The sequence below is a fragment of the Salvelinus sp. IW2-2015 genome, linkage group LG18 (genome assembly GCF_002910315.2).
Source record: "Salvelinus sp. IW2-2015 linkage group LG18, ASM291031v2, whole genome shotgun sequence".
In the NCBI taxonomy this organism is placed as follows: Eukaryota; Metazoa; Chordata; class Actinopteri; order Salmoniformes; family Salmonidae; genus Salvelinus; species Salvelinus sp. IW2-2015.
This window is the reverse complement of record NC_036858.1, coordinates 32,307,150-32,327,530: the sequence shown is the minus strand read 5'-3', so window position 1 is coordinate 32,327,530 and position 20,381 is coordinate 32,307,150. Positions and strand designations below refer to the sequence as shown.

The 20,381-nt window shown below is 43.2% G+C and overlaps 1 protein-coding gene and 1 non-coding gene across 2 annotated transcripts in view; one reads left to right on the top strand and one right to left on the bottom strand.

Annotated features, from left to right (window-relative positions):
- LOC111977911 (serine/threonine-protein phosphatase 2A 56 kDa regulatory subunit delta isoform-like) overlaps nucleotides 1-20,381 on the top strand; it is a 50,228-nt gene that overhangs the window by 25,850 nt on the left and 3,997 nt on the right. The window contains 16 exon segments of the mRNA XM_070448693.1: nucleotides 9,202-9,212; nucleotides 9,214-9,307; nucleotides 9,310-9,402; nucleotides 9,747-9,766; nucleotides 13,788-13,898; nucleotides 14,020-14,112; nucleotides 16,256-16,386; nucleotides 16,736-16,795; nucleotides 16,903-17,011; nucleotides 17,132-17,185; nucleotides 17,305-17,475; nucleotides 17,746-17,873; nucleotides 18,192-18,293; nucleotides 18,470-18,542; nucleotides 19,943-19,981; nucleotides 20,108-20,248. Coding sequence (XP_070304794.1) covers nucleotides 9,202-9,212; nucleotides 9,214-9,307; nucleotides 9,310-9,402; nucleotides 9,747-9,766; nucleotides 13,788-13,898; nucleotides 14,020-14,112; nucleotides 16,256-16,386; nucleotides 16,736-16,795; nucleotides 16,903-17,011; nucleotides 17,132-17,185; nucleotides 17,305-17,475; nucleotides 17,746-17,873; nucleotides 18,192-18,293; nucleotides 18,470-18,542; nucleotides 19,943-19,981; nucleotides 20,108-20,248 — 1,430 coding nt within the window.
- On the bottom strand, nucleotides 12,974-13,105 carry LOC111978834 (small nucleolar RNA SNORA17). Its single transcript, XR_002879237.1, has one exon. It is a non-coding gene; the product is annotated as a small nucleolar RNA SNORA17 (small nucleolar RNA).

Below are 20,381 nucleotides of genomic sequence, written 5' to 3'. Positions count from 1 at the left end.
AGTTTGATTTCACAGAAGTGTGATTGACTTGGAGTTACATTGTGTTGTTTAAGTGTTCCCTTTATTTTTTTGAATAGTGTATTACCTGAAAGGTAGACTAGGACATACAGTACCAGTCAAAAGTTTGGACACACCTAGTCATTCAGATGACCTGGCCTCCACAATCACCTGGCCTCAACCCAATTGAGATGGTTTGGGATGAGTTGGATCGCAGAGTGATGGAAAAGCACCCAATAAGTACTCTGCATATGTGGGAACTCCTTCAAGACTGTTGGAAAAGCATTCCAGGTGAAGCTGGTTGAGAGAATGCCAAGAGTGTGCAAAGCTGTCAAGGCGATGGGTGGTTACTTAGAAGAATCTAAAACATATCAAATATATTTTCAGATGTTTAACACTTTTTTTGGCTACTACATGATTCCATGTGTTATTTTATAGTGTTTGTCTTCACTATTATTCTACAATGTTCAAAATAGTAAAAAATAAAGAGAAACCCTTGAATAAGTAGGTATGTCCAAACTTTTGACTGGTACTGTATATATTAGGGCTATATATCAATCTAGAACAGGATTATCTGTTTTGGATGCTATTTGAATGGAGTTTATGGGGAGCGAGAGAAACTGCGAGAGAGTGCCCATGCAGCTGCAATTAACAAAATGTGACCCCCGAAAGTCAGATGGAGATAGGTAAATTAGACCAGCATTCGGTCTTTGTTACTGTAGCATAGGCTATGTTGCAGCAGATGTAGAGAAGGCTGTAGAGAAGGCTGTAGAGAAGGCAGATTTGGACATCGCATATCATTTAACAGTTCCATTTCATGCCATGCTGTTCATATAAATAATTTATTATAATTTACTGTTTTTTTGCAGTTATTTATCCCGGGAAAAGGGAGTGGTTTTGGGCAGTAAATCTCGGTAACCGGGTTTCCCGCCATTCAACCCTAATGCAGGCAGACTAGGCAGAGCCGCTTCTCACATTCACTCTACAACTTAGTCTTTTTGACAAATACCTGAAGATTTACATATTTTGGTGAATTATGATTTTAGTTCAAGATAAATGCCACCGCAATTGAATTTGATATGAAAATGATTTGTTAACCAGCAAATAGAATAAGTGCATAGGCTATGGTCAAAGCCCACGGTGTCTCTTTTTAGAAAACAAAAACAAATACTAAATTATGTAAGTGTGGTTTGTAGTAGATCAGGGATGGGAAACTTTGATGGGGTTGGGGCCACAAAAATCTGTACTCATCATGAGGGGCCACATTTCCTCTAATTTGACCTTGATTACAACAAGTTTAGATTGGTAAATTAGCTGGCTACTAGATTAATTTACCAATCTAAAAAATGTTAGCAGACAGGCTAATGGAGTGACTATCAGTGACTGCAAAACCACATTTTGAAATTGCACCTTGTGTATTCTACTATTCTACCTCGCARCAGTTAAACTGAGAGAAAAAAATAAGTAAAACATTTTTTTTAAATAAATGACTTGTTATTTTTATTATTATTATGTTTTAACCCTGTAGTAGATGCTTGTTTCTCAGTCTCAGATTTGTTGTTTGGATGTGGCTGCAGACATTTCCCTGTTCCATACACGCTGTGCAGTCAACATGGGTCACACACTTCTGATGGGCTTGTGATGAATTCACTTATAGCTGTAGTCAAAGAAATGGTGTAAATGCATGTACAGCAGAGACTTTATTGCTGTAGCGTTATTATGTGTTGCTTTAGCCCTTCATAAGCTATATTGATTTTCTTTATTGATCACAAACATCTGCTTCACACTGCAGTGTTATGACAGTAATCTCACAGAGAAAGGTCAGTGTTTGTCTGCTGTTCCTCGCCAGGGCGATTCAGCCATGGGTTTTGCATTAGGACAATTTTTCCCAACAGACAGTGATATTGTCCAGTGGCTCCTTGCTGCTGTGTGCGTCTGTCTAGTGCCTGAGGCTGTGTTACACATGTCCCTACAGACACTCCCTCTCTCGCAGCTTCCCATGGCATGCATATTAAAGTCTACAGTTGTATTTCAAAGATCACAGAGGATTTGAAGCGTGGACGCAAATGCACGCAGAGAATAAATTATAGGTCCGCTTGGTTGTTTTAGCTAGCCACTTGGAGTGCATTATGCGTTTGAGAGAATTCTGTGAAAGAATGGGGAGTGAACTAGGATTACTTATGATACAATAACTGATCCATACGGCTGATCTCTCAGAGCACCTGAGATCTCAGCCCATATAGGTCAGAGGTCACATTGGTGTGTTATGCTACATTCCTCCCCAGAGCGCGCTTGTGTGTGTTTTGTGTTAGAGCATGGGAAAAATCCATATTGTGATAAATTGACAATTTTTTTTGCTATATGGACAATAAATACAACACAAAAATAGTATGAAATTTCATCTAACATATCCAGGGAATGCATGATTATATATTTTGATGTGYAACCTGTCAAAATAGGATCCAGAATTATCTAATTTATTTTTGGCTCTTCTGAGAATTTGCCGACATCTTTGTGTATATTGGGCTATAGGCTATATTTTTCACCACCTGAGGAAATGGGAACTCAAAACATTTAGCTAGATTGCTAAAGCAGGAACAAAGTTTATTTACTGTTTGAACTGATTTATTTATTTTCTAGAAAAGTGAGGTGATCAAAAAAATTGACAAATAACCCCCCCCCCCCCCCCCCCAAAAAACCAACATTGACTCCAAATTGATACCAAGTGAGAGGGTTTTTCATAAATAGTGAGAAGGAATAAATAAGTACTTTACCACATTGTAATACGCACCTGTGCAAGCACTGGGCCTAATGTGTGCTTCAAGAGTTCTATTAATCCAAGTGAAAACCTACACGAGGAAATCCTTCCTGTGTTATTTGGAAAAAGAATGTGGATAATGTTAATTTTTATAATCATGGACACTATCTTGTCAGTTTTTTTTTTTTTTCCTGAACTTTTTACTGATAAACAAACAAATAACAGCATTATTAACAAAAAATGTATAATGTATAATCAGTTAATTGCTTAAATGTATTGCCTAACTAAGCTTTAACAAAATATTAGCTAATATGAAAAGGCATATCATAGACCACACTTGATAGGCTACTGTATATAATCATTCAAGTTAGGTCTGTCAAGTGAATGCAGAACTGGAAAAATTGCAATCCGATCCCTATCATCTACAGGGTAAAACTTAATTTATGTGATGTGTGTGTGTATATAGGTCAATAAAGTAGAATATTTGTTTTTCTAATTCAATAATTATTGACAAATAATTGTAATCAAATTAAATTTGTATGTATAATGTGTTCATTACCTGACTGTATCCTATAGCCTATAGCAAGGTTTCCATGTTTGGCMCCCCCAAGTGTTCCTGAGCCCCCAAAAATCTACTTATTTGAAAAAATTGTAAAAAAACACCAGGAAATCAGCTCCAAGTGATTTTAATTCATGAAATCTGTTCAAGTATTCCTACGCATAATAGAGAGACGTGTGATTGTAAACAAATGTAAGCAAGGATTTAAATGATTACGTTTTAGTCTAGCATTATATCTGTTTGGGCTTCTTGTTGTCAATTTGCAGTAATGATAAAGAAAAATCWGGTTTTTAGAAATGTTTGCAAATGTTAAAATGAAATATCAGATTTACATAAGTATTTATTTACAGACCCTTTACTCAGTACTTTGTTGAAGGATATTTGGCAGCGATTACAGCCTCGAGTATGACAATACAAGCTTGGCACACCTGTATTTGGGGAGTTCTCCCATTCTTCTCAGCAGATCCTCTCAAGCTCTGCCAGCTTGGATGGGGAGTGTTGCTGCACAGCTATTTTCAGGTCTCTCCAGAGATGTTCATTTGGGTTCAAGTCCAGGCTCTGTCTGGRCCACTCAAGKACATTCAGAGACTTGTCCCAAAGCCACTTCTGTGTTGTCTTGGCTGTGTGCTTAGGGTTGCTGTCCTGTTGGAAGGTGAACCTTCACCCCAGTCTGAGGTCCTGAATGCTTTGGAGCAGGTTTTCATCAAGGATCTCTCAGTACTTTGCTCTGTTCATCTTTCCCTCAATCCTGACTGGTCTCCCAGTCCCTGCCGCTGAAAAACATCCCCACAGCATGATGCTGCCACCACCATGCTTCACAATAGGGATGGTGCCAGGTTTCCTTCAGACGTGATGCTTGGAATTCAAGCCAAAGAGTTCAATCTTGCTTTCATCAGACCAGAGAATCTTGTTTCTCATGGTCAGAGTCCTTTATGTGCCTTTTGGCAAATTACATGCAGGCTGTCATGTACCTTTTTACTGAGGATTGGCTACCGTCTGGCCACTCTACCATAAAGACCTGATTGGTGGAGCGCTGCAGAGATGGCTGTCCTCCTGGAAGGTTCTCCCATTTAGCTCTGTCAGAGTGACCATCAGTTTCTCCATTACCAAGGCCGTCCTCCACTGTTTGCTCAGTTTGGCCAGGCGKCCACCTCTAAGAAGAGTCTTGGTTTTTCCAAACTTCTTCCATTTAAGAATGATGGAGGCCACTATGTTCTTGGGGACCTTCAATGCTGCCGAAATGTTTTGGTACCAGTCCCCAGACCTGTGCCTCTATACAATCTTGTCTCTGGGCTCTAATGACAATTCCTTCGACCTCAGGGCTTGGTTTTTTGCTCTGACGTGCACTGTCAACTGTGGGACCTTATATAGACAGGTGTATGTCTTTCCAAATCATGTCCAACCAATTGAATTTACCACAGGTGGACTCCTATCAAGTTGTAGAAACATCTCAAGGATGATCAATGGAAACAGGATGYACCTGAGCTCAATTTCGAGTCTCATAGCGAAGTGTCTGAATACTTATGTAAATAAGGTATTTCTGTTTTTGTTTTTTAATACAGTTGCGAACATTTCTAAAAAGCTGTTTTCCGTTAGTCATTATGGGGATTTGTGTGCAGATTGAGGTAAAAATTAGTTTTCATCCATTTTAGAATAAGGCTATAACGTAACAAAATTAGGAAAAAGTAAAGGGGTCTGAATTAATTAGCTAAATTGTAATTACTTCGCTTCTATTGCCTTACCTTCTTACTCCATTTGGACACACTGTATATAGATTTTTCTATTGTGTTATTGACTAGTTTTGTTTATCCCATGTGTAACTCTGTTGTTTTCTTGTCGCACTGCTTTGCTTTATTTTGGCCAGGTCGCAGTTGTAAATGAGATCTTGTTCTCAACTGGCCTACCTGGTTAAATAAAGGTGAAATAAAAATCAGTAACTTTCTAAATGCACGGTATCTCCCAGGAGAAAGTATCAAGAGCGAGCGAAACGGCGCCCCTCTGTCTCTACATTTAGTCTATCTATCTGATGCTGCCTAGTCTAAACGAGTTTGACATTTGTTGCAGCCTGTAGCATTTAAGGCAAGTGAAGCCAGCGAACATCTGACCTCTGTCAAAACATGTATAGGCAATTATTTTTATCTGCTTCGAGCTAAACTGAGCGAGCTCAACTGTGAAGGGTCCTGGCGCACCAAAAKAAAGTGTCAAAGGAAGTCAGCTTGGATTTGRCGTCGCTCCTTTCAAATCCCATTGACAGCATTAGTCATTTGACAGAAAAACTTGAGTTGTTGCATCTTGTTGTGTTGYMCTCCGGTGGCTAGTTAACCAGGTAGCTCAAATWTGCCCTTAGGGATTTGGACTTGTGGTTTTACTTAATTCTCCGTACTGGCCAATGATTATAACGGCAGTTCTGTTCCAACCATTTAATTCATACATTGTTGTGCCCCTGGCCTTAGAGGATGAAAGTTCCAAATGTAGCTTGATGTAGAAGGCTAATGTTAACTAGCTAACGTTGCCCAAGAACGGAAGTTAGGCTTAGCRAGCAAGCATTTTAGCCAGGTAGACATCGGACATCAAAACATTTTAAGTGTGTATGGTATGACAGTGATCGACCGTTTCATCAACATTAAAGAGAGGAGGACGTTTCTCTACAAGTAGGGTGAATCAACATATTTTTCTACTTAAAATCAAATCACATTTTATTTGTCACACATGCTGAATACAACAGGTTCAGACCTTACCGTGAAATGCTTACTTACAAGCCCTTAACCAACAATGCAGTTCAAGAAATAGTTCAGAAAATATTTACTAAATAAACTAAAGTAAAACATGTAATAGAAAGTAACACAATAAGAATAACGAGGCTATATACAGGGGGTACCGGTACCGAGTCAGTGTGCGGGGGTACAGGTTAGTCAAGGTAATTTATACATGTAGGTAGGGGTAAAGTGACTATGCATAGATAATTAACAGCGAGTAGCAAGACTGTAAAAATAAAAGGGGGGGTCAATGTAATTTGTCTGGGTGGCCATTTGATTAATTTTTATAATTCATTCGTTAAGCAGTCTTATGGCTATGGGGAAGAAGCTGTTAAGGAGCCTTTTGGACCTAGACTTGGTGCTCCGGTACCACTTGGCGTGCGGTAGCAGAGAGAACAGTCTATGACTTGGGTGACTGGAGTCTTTGACAGTTTTTTGGGCCTTCCTCTGATACCGCCTAATATATAGGTCCTGGATGGCAGGAAGCTTGGCCCCAGTGATGTACTGGGCGTACGTACTACCCTCTGTAGCGCCTTACGAGCGGATTGTTGTGGAAATTCTAACCAAAAGGAAGAGAGACTATATTCTTCAAACAACAACTTTAATATACGATTTGCAAAAATGGAGCGGTTAACAATCACTCAATGGTGCAGAGTTAAGAGCCCAACGAACAGAGTTGGGTCTCGGCTTTTATAGAAAAAGTACAACSTCTTTCTATACGTGGCAGATAGTAGAACACGGGATGTGTCACATGGTACGGTCGCACCCAAACGGCTCTTAGCTGTACGCCCAGTCTTATGATTAAGACATTGGCTCAAATCTAGGTTGTGCCTTTAGATTTTGAGAAAATGAACAACTGACTTCTCAAACTCCAAACCCCGGTCTGGCCTACTTAGTCTGCTTCACAAGTGTTCCCGGAAGTCTCACGATGTTGAATCTCTGGGTTTAGAAAGTCTGTGGTCAGATCCCAAATATCACACACACACACACACACACACAGACACAGGTAACAGGACCCCCGTTACCACGGTAACCTCCCGCCCTTAAAGGGGCAGCTGAACATTTTGTCTCTGATATTTTGATTAAAAGACTCGGGTCACAAATTAAATGAAATTGAGCAATATGCCACATTACTTCTTACTAATACATTTCTTTTTTTAGAAACATTACAAAGCATAGTCATCTGTTTTTTTATGTAATTATGGCGAAGAAATATTTTGTCTGGTAAAATATCTGGCTGATAGATTTTTGAGTCTACCTGCCACAGTGGCTGGTGGACCAAAATGTTAATTTTAGGCCCTGCAGACGACCACACATGGGGTCACAACCCCTAGTTTTGGAAACGCTGGCCTATATGGCTAGGGCTGAATTGAAATGTTACTTACAGAAGAAATACGTAAGCATGGTAGCAATTAAAAGTGAGATTATGGGGAAATTATTAGACCAAAGTTGAAGACACAACAGTTCACAAGGCTGAATCCAAACATTACACTGTTGATTTTATGTGCATTTTATATTTACTGTACTCTCATTTGTCGATCACGAAATCTGAAAATACCCTGGATACATTCAGTAACATGATAAGACTATTCCTGGAAGATGTGGGGTAGGTGCAACACAAGAAATGACAAGGGTTTGTGTGGGAGGACTAAACTGGTATACAGTTCATAGGTCATTTCAGTGCACTTTTATGACTCAAAGAAGAGTCTTTCACTGTAAAATGCGTCTTTGAGCTCTCCTAGTTGTGCTTTTKAGGAACTAGAGCAAGCACACTTGWASTTGGGTCAGGTGGGCATCATTTGAAAGCTTGCTCGATTGCCAACATGACTTAGCTAAGTTGTAAAATACGATCTTACGGTGTTAGGCTTTCACAAGGCAATTCAGAGAAACYGATCATMATTTTGGTGTGCGTCGGAGTCACGAGTGCGTTCGTGTGCGTGTTCCGCGGCAAACCTTTTTCACAATAGCTAAACGGACTCATTCTGTTCAGAACAACCCAGGGTATGACGACACGTCATCTTGTAACTCTACATCAAACATAGTGATCATAAACGTTGACGTGACGTGAGTTTCATGATATGGAAATGTGAAGGGCAACYTCTTGTCGMGTGCGGTTTTCAAGTTCAGAACRGCTGTCAGTCAAAACCCTTGAAGCGCGGAGCCTGAGCTCGAATTTCATTTATAGCATGTTACCGTACAGCCGCCGCATTCCAATTTAGRTGCTTATCAGTGCCCAAATCTGCAATTTTTTAAGTGTGAAGGGCTACCATTATGCAACAACACACTAGTCACACACTCTAGATCACGTGTCTAACTTATTCTACGGTGGGCCGAGTGTCTGCGGGTTTTCGCTCCTCCCTTGTACTCGATTGATGAATTAAGGTCACTATAGTAAAGAGCTCCCCTCACAYGGTTGTCTAGGTCTTAATTGAAAGGAAAAAAAGAAAAGGCCAGCAGACACTACGCCCTCCATGGGATGAATTTGACATCCCTGCTCTAGATAGACTGACCCACCCATAGGCCTGTGTGTGAGGAGGAGTCTGAATTCCTCCATGGTACAGTGTGGGGCCCTCTGCGTTAGTGTCATTTTTCTCAGGTCCGTGAAGGGGCTGACAACTACAGGAGACCTTGATGGACCTTCATGGTCCAGGAGAAGGGTGGGGGGTTGTATATGACTCTGACCCTGTATCCTCAATGTTAGCCATGGACAAAATGATGGCATCACAAAATGACAGACCAAGTGTATAATGTTTTCTGAAGTTAAGAATCACTAGCTAGCCCAGGGCTCCCCAACCCCATTCCTGGAGCGCTACCCTCCTGTAGGTTTTCGATCCAACCCCATTCCTGGAGCGCTACCCTCCTGTAGGTTTTCGATCCAACCCCATTCCTGGAGCGCTACCCTCCTGTAGGTTTTCGATCCAACCCCAGTTGTGACTAACCTGAATTAGCTTATCAACCAGCTAATTATTAGAATCAGGCGTGCTAAATTGGGGTTGGAGCGAAAACCTACACGACGGTAGCTCTCGAGGAACAGGGTTGGAGAGCCTGATCTAGCCTAACCCCCAGACATGCAGGATACCATTGATCTCACCCCCTGCTCGCCTCTCTCTCTCTTTCTCTCTCATCCTCAGATGCACCTCTTTATTGACCGGGAAGAGCTGTTTGTGCAGAAGCTGCGCCAGTGCTGCGTACTTCTTGACTTTTGTCACGGACCCCCTAAGCGACTGAAGTACAAGGAGTGAAGCGTGCTGGTCTGAATGAGATGGTGGAGTACATCACGCACAACGCGGAAGTGGTCACCGAGTCCATCTATCCCGAGGGTGTTCATCATGGTAAGAGGAGAACAAACACACCACAAGCTCTAGTGAACATGCATGCAGTCACAACACAGTCATAGAGCATTCGAAAGTATTCAAACCCTTGGCTTTTCCCACATTTGTTACGTTACAGCCTTATTCTAAAATTGATTAAATATATATATTTTTTTTTTTACTACACCGCAATACCCCATAATGACAAAGCAAAAACTGTTTTTTTTAGAAATGTTTTAGATTTACATAAGTATTCAGGACCCTTACTCAGTACTTTGTTGATTGCAGCCTCGATTCTTCTGGTTAGGATGCTACAAGCTTGGCACCACCTGTAATTTGGAGAGTTTCTCCCATTTTCTCTGCAGATCCCCTCAAGCTCTGTCAGGTTGATGGGGGGAGTGTTGCTGCACAGCTTTTTTCAGGTCTCTCCAGAGATGTGTTGATCGGGTTCAAGTCCGGGCTCTGTCCGGGCCACTCAAGGACGTTCAGAGAACTTGTCCCGAAGCCACTCCTGCATTCTTGGCTGTGTGCCTTAGGCGTTGTTGTTCCTGTGGAAAGGTGTTGAACCATGCCCTTGTGCATGTCAGAGCAAAAACCAAGCCATCAGGTCAAAGGAATTGTCAGTAGAGCTCTGAGACAGGATTGATCGAGACACAAATCTGGGGAAGGGTACCAAAAAAGTTCTGCGCGGCATTGAAGGTCCCCAAGAACACTGTGGCTCCATCATTCTTAAATGGAAGAAGTTTGGAACCACCAAGACTCTTACTAGAAGCTATCCGTCCAGCCAAACTGATCAATCGGGGGAGAAGAGGCTTGGTCAGCTAGGTGACCAAGACCCAATGGTCACTCTGACAGAGCTCTAGAGTTCCTCTGTGGAGATGGAGAACCTTCTAGAAGGACAACCATCTCTGCAGCACTCCACCAATCAGGCCTTTATGGTAGAGTGGCCCGACAGAAGCCACATGACAGCCCGCTTGGAGGTAGCCAACAGGCACCTAAAGACCTCTCAGACCATGAGGAAACGAGATTCTCTTTGCCCTGAATGCCAAGCGTCACTTCTGGAAGAAACCCTGGCACCATCCCTACGGTGAAGCATGGTGGTGGCAGCATCATGCTGTGGGATGTTTTTCAGTGGCAGAGGACTTGAGGACTAGTCAGGATCGAGGCAAAGATGAACGAGTGATCCTTGATGAAAACCTGCCTCCAGAGTGCTCAGACCTCGACTGAGGCGATGGTTCACCTTCCAACAGGACAACAACCCTAAGCACACAGCCAAGACAAACACAGAGTGGCTTCAGGACAAGTCTCTGAATGTACTTGAGTGTCCCAGCCAAGCACGAACTTGAACCTGATCGAACATCTCTGGAGAGACCTGAAAATAGCGTGTAGCAACACTCCCATCCAACCTGACAGAGCTTGAGATGATCTGCAGAGAAGAATGAGAGAAACTTCCCAAATACAGGTGTGCCAAGCTTTGGTCATACCCAAGAAGACTCGAGGCTGTAATCGCTGCGTTCAACAAAGTACTGAGTAAAGAGGTCTTAATACTTATGTACATGTGATATTTTCCGTTTTTTAAATTTTGTATTAATTAGCAAAAAATGTAAAAAAAAAAAAAAAAAAATGTTTTTGCTTTGCTCATTTTTATTTGGTATTGTGTGTAAATTGATGAGGGGAAAACATCTATTTAATCCATTGTAAATAAGGCTGTAACGTAACAAAATGTGGGAAAGGGGAAAGGGTCTGAATACTTTCCRAATACACTCTGACAGTGTGGAAGGGCCAACATTTAATCACGTGGGTGTAAACATGCTGTCACCTCACCATGCTACATCCTGACTCTGTCATGACTTCTGCCTGGCCTCGCTCAGGATTCCACCCAGCACAGTGGGGGGAAGAGAATCAACATCAAAACCATGAGGAGCATCCAAAGTCCATTATTTATTTTGGTGATGAGTCAGATCGAGCCAAATCCCTCCGGAAGCCTTTAAGCCCGGCGTCTCTCCCTCTCTCCTCCCCTCTGAGTTACACCTGCCCTCTCTCCTGCCTCCTGGAGTATTCTTTCTTAACTCCTCCCTGCTGGGGTGTTTTATCCTACCTCCTGGGGTATTCTCCCTCTCTCCTCCCTACTGAGGTATTTTGTACACCCCTCCTTCCCCTTGTAGTTCTCTCCTCCCCTCAATCAGTCAATCAAATGTATATATAAAGCCCTTTTTGCATCAGCCAATGTCACAAAGTGCAATACAGAAACCMAGCCTAAAACCCCAAACAGCAAGCAATGCAGATTTAGAAGCACAGTGGCTAGGAAAAACTTCCTAGAAAGGCGGGAACCTAGGAATAAACCTAGAGAGGAACCAGGCTCTGAGGGGTGGCCAGTCCTCTTCTGGCTGTGCCGGGTGGAGATTATAACAGAACATGGCCAAGATGTTCAACATTCATAGATGACCAGCAGGGTCAAATAATAATAATAATAATCACAGTGGTTGTAGAGGGTGCAACAGGTCAGCACCTCAGGAGTAAATGTCAGTTGTCTTTTCATAGCCGATCATTCAGAGTTCGAGACAGCAGGTGCAGTGGAGAGAGAGAGAGTCGAAAACAGCAGGTCCGGGACAGGTAGCACGTCCGGTAAACAGGTCAGGGTTCCGTAACTGCAGGCAGAACAGTTGAAACTGGAGCAKCAGCACGATCAGGTGGACTTGGGACAGCAAGGAGTCAATCRGCCAGGTAGTCCTGAGGCATGGTCCTAGGGCTTAGGTCCTCAGATGGAGAGAGATAATTAGATGGAGCATACTTAAATTCAGACAGGACACCGGATAAGACCGTAGAAATACTCCAGATATAACAGACTGACCCTAGCCCCCGACACAAACTATTTCAGCATAAATACTGGAGGCTGAGACAGGAGGGGTCGGGAGACACTGTGGCCCCATCCGGCGATACCCCCGGACAGGGCCAACCAGGCAGGATATAAGCCCACCCACTTTGCCAAAGCACAGCCCCCACACCACTAGAGGKWWATCTTCAAACCACTTACTACCAAGAGACAAGACCGAGTATAGCCCACAATGATCTCCCCCACGGCACGAACCCGAGCCCCCCTCCAACCCGGACAGGATGATCACGTCAGTGACTCACCCACTCAAGTGATGCACCCCCCCTAGGGACAGCATGGAAGAGCACCAGTAAGCCAGTGACTCAGCCCCCATAATAGGATTAGAGGCAGCGAATCCCAGGGGAGAGAGGGGAACCGGCCAGGCARGGRCGGTTCGTCGCTCCAGTGCCTTTCCGTTCACCTTCACAACCCTTCACAACAACAACCTTCACTTCACAACCCTGGGCCAGACTACACTCAATCATAGGACCTACTGAAGAGATGAGTCTTCAATAAAGACTTAAAGGTCGAGACCGAGTCTGCACCTCTCACATGGATAGGCAGACCATTCCATAAGAATGTTGCTCTATAGGAGAAAGCCCTGCCTCCAGCTGTTTGCTTAGAAATTCTAGGGACAATGAGGCCTGCGTCTTGTGACCGTAGCATATGTGTAGGTATGTACGGCAGGTCCTTTACGGTTTCGTTTGAGACGACTGTACAACCATCAAGATTAATTGTCAGATCCAACACGATATCTCTTTGTATCTTGGGACCTAGAACTAGCCTCTCTGTTTTCTGCCAATTTAAAAGTAAAACATTTGCCGCCAAATGTTTTACTTTTAAATTGGCAGAAAAGGGCAATTTTAGGTTGTCCAGGCTGGCTAACAGCCTGCTGCCTGGCCTTCACCCTATCTCATTGTGGAGCTAGAGAAGTTAGAGCCCTGTCTACCTCTGAGGCACTCTCTCCCTCTCCACTTGTGACACATTTTTGCGCTGTGCTCAACGAGTAATAAGTGTGCGCTGGGGGATGATCAATTATCCACCACCTTCTCCCTTTCATCTCGCTGCTGTCGTCTCTCCCTCTCTCTCCCGGGGTGAGTGTTCTGTAATGATGCTGAGGTGCGGCTGTGGAGCCAGGCAGGCTATTTCCAGCATCTCTCTTTCCTCAGTGCCAGAGGGGCTCTGTGCGGTGGCATTCTCAGGCCCAGACAGGAACTAGGTGCTGGGGAAGCGTTGCTTTATGTTAGCTGCAGGGATGCTGGCAGAAGGATGCTGCTCAGCTGCAGCTCTCCCAGTGGCAGTGTTAGCAGGGCTAACCTAAACGGCTTCTACCAGGGCCCACTTGGGTCCTCTCTCGACACCACCCGTTTGTCAAATTGATTTGTGCTCTGATCTAATGAATGTCATTCCTTTTGTGTGGTATAAGACTATCGGATGGATTGTGCTGTGTTTTCCTAAATGTGCAATCGGATGATAGCTTTAGCGTTGTTGATTGTTGACATGTTGACTGACACCTCTCCTCTGCCTTGTTCAGTTTTCAATCAACCTGTTCAGGACCCTACCACCATCGTCCAACCCCACGGGGGCTGAGTTTGACCCAGAAGAGGACGAGCCCACACTGGAGGCTGCTTGGCCACACCTACAGGTGACGTTTTTGTTATTTTCTTGAATTTTTGAATTTTAAGACTAGAAAAAAGTTATTTCCATGCAGTATTGTCAGCCTCAAATCACACCAACGTTTGTCCTCTTTTGCTTCTTCTCTCCAGCTGGTGTATGAATTCTTCTTACGGTTCCTGGAGTCCCCTGATTTCCAGCCTAATGTCGCCAAAAAATACATTGACCAAAAGTTTGTACTGTCTGTAAGTATCCCTCTGGGTACAACACAAACTGTGCTCCCTGTAACTTCTGAGCTGTTGAAATAGCTAACCCTTTACACTCGTGGGACTTGACCTATATGGATAGAGCTAAATTGAAATGTTTTTTACAAAATAATAGTTTGGAGATTATGGTGAAATTATTAGACCAAAGTTGAGGACATTATGTGCATTTTACATTTACTGCACTTTTTTGCCACATTTGTTGATAACGAAATGTGAAAAACCTCTGGATACATTCAGTAATATAAGACTATTCCTAGGAAATGTTTGGTWGGTGCAACATAAGACAAAATAATGACAAGGCTTTGAGTGAGAGGACTAACTGGTGTCTCCAAATGGCCACACACCTCTCCAAACTGTGCACATTTCCTAAGCAATTGCAATGCACTTTTATGACTTAAAGACACGTCTCCAACGATAAGGTGCTTTTTTGGGCTCTCCTAGCTATGCCGTTGAGCAACTAAAGCAAGTACACTAATATTGTTTTGTTTGGAACACAACCCTGCATCCCCGCCATCACACAATTACTGTTGTTTACGTCGTCCAAAAATGGCAATCTGGGTCAGGTGGGCATTGTTGAAAAGCTTGTTCTATTGCCAACATGACTAGATCTTAGTGTTAGGCTTTCAAAAGACAATTCAGAGAAACAGATTGTAATATTGGTGCGAATAGAAGCAAAAGTCATGAGTGCATATTCAGGTGTGTGTTCTGCGGCACATTTTCTTCACAATAGACAAACGGGCTCGTTCTGTTCAGAACTACTCCGGGTATGACGCCATGTCATCTTGTAAACTGCACGTCGAGCATAGTGGTCGAAAACGTTACGACATGAGTTTTACGATATGGAAATGTGTATTTGGCTTGCTTGTATGACATCAAAGGGGTATTTRTTGTAATCCTCAAGGTCTCATCTTTCAAAGTCCATTGAGTCCTCTTCATTTTACAGCATTTCCCTCACTCCGACAACAAAAGATTTGCAAAAGTTGTCCAATTCACGGGAGGGGCGGGAACTACTTGTCGCGTGCGGCGCTCAGGTTCAGATCGGCTGTCCGTCAAAACACACACCGCGCTGTGACGCGCAGAGCCTGAGCTCTGACGTCATTTCTAGCATGTTACTGTACAGCCACTGCGTTCCAATTTAGGCACTTATCAGTGTCTAAATCTGCCACTACTTGGCAATATGCGTAAAATCCTAGCGCCCAGGCAGTCAGCAATGATGCTGTTTACGTGTGTGTATGAAATYMAATCACATTTTAGTGSTCACACATATTTAGCAGAGGTTATTGCGGGGGTAGCGAAAGGCTTGTAGCGAAAGGCTAGCTCCAACAGTGCAGTAGTATTTATAATTCACAACGATACAAAAAAATATATAAATATTAGGACGAGCAATGTCGGAGTGGCATTGACTAAAATACAGTAGAATATAATACAGCATACGCATATGAAATGAGTAAAGCAGTATGGAAACATTATTAAAGTGACTAGTGTTCCATTTATTAAAGTTACCAGTGATTCCATGTCTATGTATATAGGGCAGCAGCCTCAAAGGTGCAGGGTTGAGAAACCGGGTGGTAGCCATCGAGTGATGTGTGTGTAGAATTTCTAAGTGTCTGTGTATGTGTTTACTCATACCCTGGCCAGCTTCCGTCTCCCTCCCACACAGTAGAGAGAGCTGAGAGGGAATTAGCGGGGATCACTCTTCTCCATCTGACCACATGATGCTTCCCATCCACCGCTGCTGGGAATGAATATTAATAAGGACTTTAGTCAGCCTACTCACTTTGAGTGCTGGCGTGGGCTCCAAACACGCATTGCTTTGCATTATGTTATGGGGAGACCCAGCCGCTATGACATCTCATAGCAATCTAATTTTGTTTTCACCGCACCACATGATACTGTGTGCTACGTTGTCTTGAACACTTCAGCGTGTTGGTCAATGAAAGTCGTGTGTGTTTTGTCTGATGAGGAGTATTTTCGACCTTTGCCTGATTTTCAAGTTTTTTTACTCCTACAATTGCAAGCATCCCATTTTTGTATTTTTGTATTGAATACAGTGCTAGTTTCTCGAATACCGATGCATTGATGTTTGACACATTAGATGCCTGATCATGCCTCGTMCCCACAGCTACTGGAGCTGTTTGACAGTGAAGACCCCAGGGAGCGGGACTTCCTGAAAACCATCCTCCACAGGATCTACGGCAAGTTCCTGGGTCTCCGGGCCTACATCCGCAGACAGATCAACAACATATTCTACAGGTGAGAGATATGGATTTTTATACCTCCTTTCACCCCAGGTATGTCGRTCCATAGAAATAGAATTACAGGTACACTCCATGTGGCTGGCGGTCCACCCGGCACAGGACGTTGACTTGTTTCGGGGGTGGGATGCCTGTTTTTAGTTATTCTATTTCGATGTGTCTGTCTCGCCATTGAAATCTATTCAGAGTTTGAGAGAGTCTGTCAGTCCTTGTGGAGAATAGATCATGTAACTGCAACACAGAAGACCTGCAAGGTTGTCAAATGTTGAGGTTGTATGTAGAAAACGTGTCAGTATATCTGTTGTCTGTGTCATTTTAGTTGACCTTGGCCTGCTCTCATATTGCAGGTTTATATATGAAACCGAGCATCACAATGGAATCGCCGAGCTCTTAGAAATYTTAGGAAGGTGAGTGCACGGTGTACTATCCCGTCAACACATAATCTCTTTTACAATAAAAAATAAATAAAAAAAGATTAATCTAAAACAAGTCTTCCCTTGTCCTTTATCCCCAGCATAATCAACGGCTTTGCCCTGCCATTGAAAGAGGAGCACAAAATGTTCTTGATTCGRGTGCTGCTGCCGCTTCACAAAGTGAAGTCACTCAGCGTCTACCACCCACAGGTACCATAGTGCTCTGAAAGGCCCCCTCCCTCACACAGTGTGAGGGTCAGACATGACTCTCCTATATCAGCTCCTGCTGAAATGCACTTACTCGCACGACTCGTCTATCTCTCTCCACAGCTGGCGTATTGCGTCGTGCAGTTCTTGGAAAAGGACAGCAGTCTAACTGAACCGGTGAGTTTGGCACGTCTTCAAATGGGAATTGTCAGCCAAAGGTTCTTAGCTGGGTAATATATGGTTTTATATACAGAGTGAATGTTAATGTTGTGTAAATGATTTGACCCCCCCCCCAGGTGATCATGGGCTTGCTGAAGTTCTGGCCAAAGACCCACAGCCCCAAAGAGGTGATGTTCCTCAACGAGCTGGAGGAGATCCTGGACGTCATCGAGCCGTCTGAGTTCGTCAAGGTCATGGAGCCGCTGTTCAGACAGCTGGCCAAGTGTGTTTCCAGTCCACACTTCCAGGTACACTACGACCTGCCTCATGCTCACTCACACTGCTGTGTTTACTCATTCAGCTTCACTGGCCCAAACATAACAGAATAATATGGCATTGCCTTCAGGAAGGAAAAAATAACATCATGCCAATTAGAAAGTAATTTGTCTTAGAATCATGTGCGATATTCTGTCGTGAACAAGAAACAGGAACTATACCGTACCCACAATGGAAGAAGACTGCCTTGGTAGATTACAAGGGGCGTATTTTCTGATGGCCTCCTTTTTTGGGTGCTCAAGGTGGCAGAGAGGGCGCTGTACTACTGGAACAACGAGTACATCATGAGTCTGATCAGTGACAATGCCGCCAAGATCCTCCCCATCATGTTCCCTGCTCTCTACAAGAACTCCAAGAGCCACTGGAACAAGTATGACCCCTGCATCCAAGTCAATTTAAAAGATCAATGCTCCTGCTGAACTGATGTGCCTCCAAAACAAGCCTGGCAACTATTTGTCATAGCTGGGTTCGCATTTTGAGAGAAGAATTCATTGTTGTAATGGAAGAACAGATAATGCCCTTTGTGCAGAAATATTTTTCTCCCCCTAAAAAATGGGATACTTGATCCTTTTGAATATAATCCAGAAAAAAATGTATGTCCAGCACTCACTGAAAGATCCATTTCAATGATTCATTGTATGTTAACCTGCACATATTGCATTGTGTTAAATGCCATTCCTATGTCTAGGACAATCCATGGGCTGATCTACAACGCCCTGAAGCTCTTCATGGAGATGAACCAGAAGCTGTTTGATGACTGCACCCAGCAGTACAAGGCTGAGAAACAGAAGTGAGTCCACTGGGCATGCTCAGAGATCTGCATGGTCCTCTATTAAATCAGCGACTTCTCTTTTTTCCCATGTAGAACTATTGATCCTCTCCCTCAAAGCACAGTAAAATGCCAAGCCAGCTCATTTCCTGGTTGGCTCCAACTCAAAGTTGTTTTTGCTGCTGATGTGTTTTCAGAGAGAAGTACAAGCTGAAGGAGCGTGAGGAGGTCTGGCACAAGATCGAGGAGCTGGCCAAGCATAACCCTCAGGTGATCCCTACTGCAGGATGCCAAAAACAACACAACCCCATCCACATGCATTATGGACCATTCACATCACACTGTTCCAGGGAGTAGGCTCAGGAAATTAGACTATGCTATTTATTTCCACATTAGACATTTGTAGATGGACACTGCATAATAGTGTGTTGTATGTAGTATCAAAAGAATGGTCCCTAGCAACACGCTTCCTGTCTCATTATTCTCCAAATACATTCCATAATATCATTGTCGCCAGGAGCAACTGAAAGGGAGAAAAAACTCCGGTCCTCAGTAATTATGTTGCTATGGTTGTGTGTGAAATTGTCTGTACAGTAAGAGGTGGAGGAGTTTTTTTGGGGGGTTTTAAACAGGGTTATGCTCGAATTAATTTGACTTTATAAAGTCCTTTTGTTCCAGACACATCTAATTATCACCATTGATCATCTCTCGTGACTGATTCCCAGCTCCAAGGGCTCAGGAACAAAGAGCTGAATATTTAATTAAGAGGAATTGTGCTTTAGTGAATGTATCCTAGATATGCGTGTGTGTGTTGGTAGCTATGTTTCCATTAACATTTTCGAACGTTCGCATAGAAAATAGATGCCACAATTGCCTGCTACGGTGTGTTACCATTTACCGTAACTGTCTTGTGTTTATTAAAAACAGCTGGATGTAATGACCCCACCCCCACAACAACAACTAAATCAGCAAAAACCCAGATTTTCAAATACAAAATGATGGTTGAAGTGTTTCTATTCTCCATTTAGGCAATTAATACATTTGCAAACAGCCTGTATGGCCTCCCACCTATCTGTTTCGTGTCACGTAGCCCGCAAAAGCCAGCATGGTAAGAATGCAAGAATTGACTAATATTTGCCATATTCTAATAATTCGAATGTGCAAGCGTATGGCATCGGTCCGTGGCATGGTGAGACTTCCACTACTGTAGATCTGATATAATTAAATGGTGAAACTTGCATCCTGCCAACCAGAAAAGCAAGGCAAAGCAATTCGGGCATTCTTGAAAGTCAAGACAATCGTTGTCCTGCATAGAAACATCATTTTTAAAGTTGAAATATAGATGTAGAAAGCAGTAGGCATTTAGAAAATAAATGTGGAGTGGAGCTTTGTAGTCACGTGCTGACGTGCCCTGCGTCCCTTCAAAAATGATTCAGCAATCATTTATTTGCAAAAGACTTTCCATCATTTGTCGCAATAAGGAAAGTTTGACAAATGAAAAAAACGGATAGAACATTTCTCTGATAGCTGCTGTTTGCATTACACGTCGCAATGTTTCTTTGTTGTTGCGACATTGCGTTTGTCAATTAAACCTGGGTCAATGGAAACCTGCCTAGTGTCTGACTGGGGGAGAGGAAATATCTGTCGTTTAACCTATGCTTTATCTGCAGGTTACCAAACTCCGACCTGGTCTCCACCCACAAGAAGAGGTCTGCTTCTTTTCTTACTGAATTCAATGGGCTGTCTGACGTTGATCTTGGTACATTCGTGGGTGTGTTTCACAGTCGGTATCCAGACCAGATCCAACTCATTTGTTTCTATCTGTAATTTTCCAGTACATGATGTACAATGAGAGTCTGGGAGGGGTGCCCTTGTACTCCATGGAGACGGAGACGCCCACTGCTGAGGACATTCAGCTGCTGAAGAAGACTGTCGAGACAGAGGCCACACAGGTACAACTACCAGCACACGTCGAGGTACACCACTCTCTACATACGCCCACCTGCAGGCTTTTTTCCCAGCCTAGTAACTTACTAACACACCTACTTACTAATCAATGAATCGTCAAGGCCTATATTTGTTGAATCACAGGTATGTACTCACACCCCC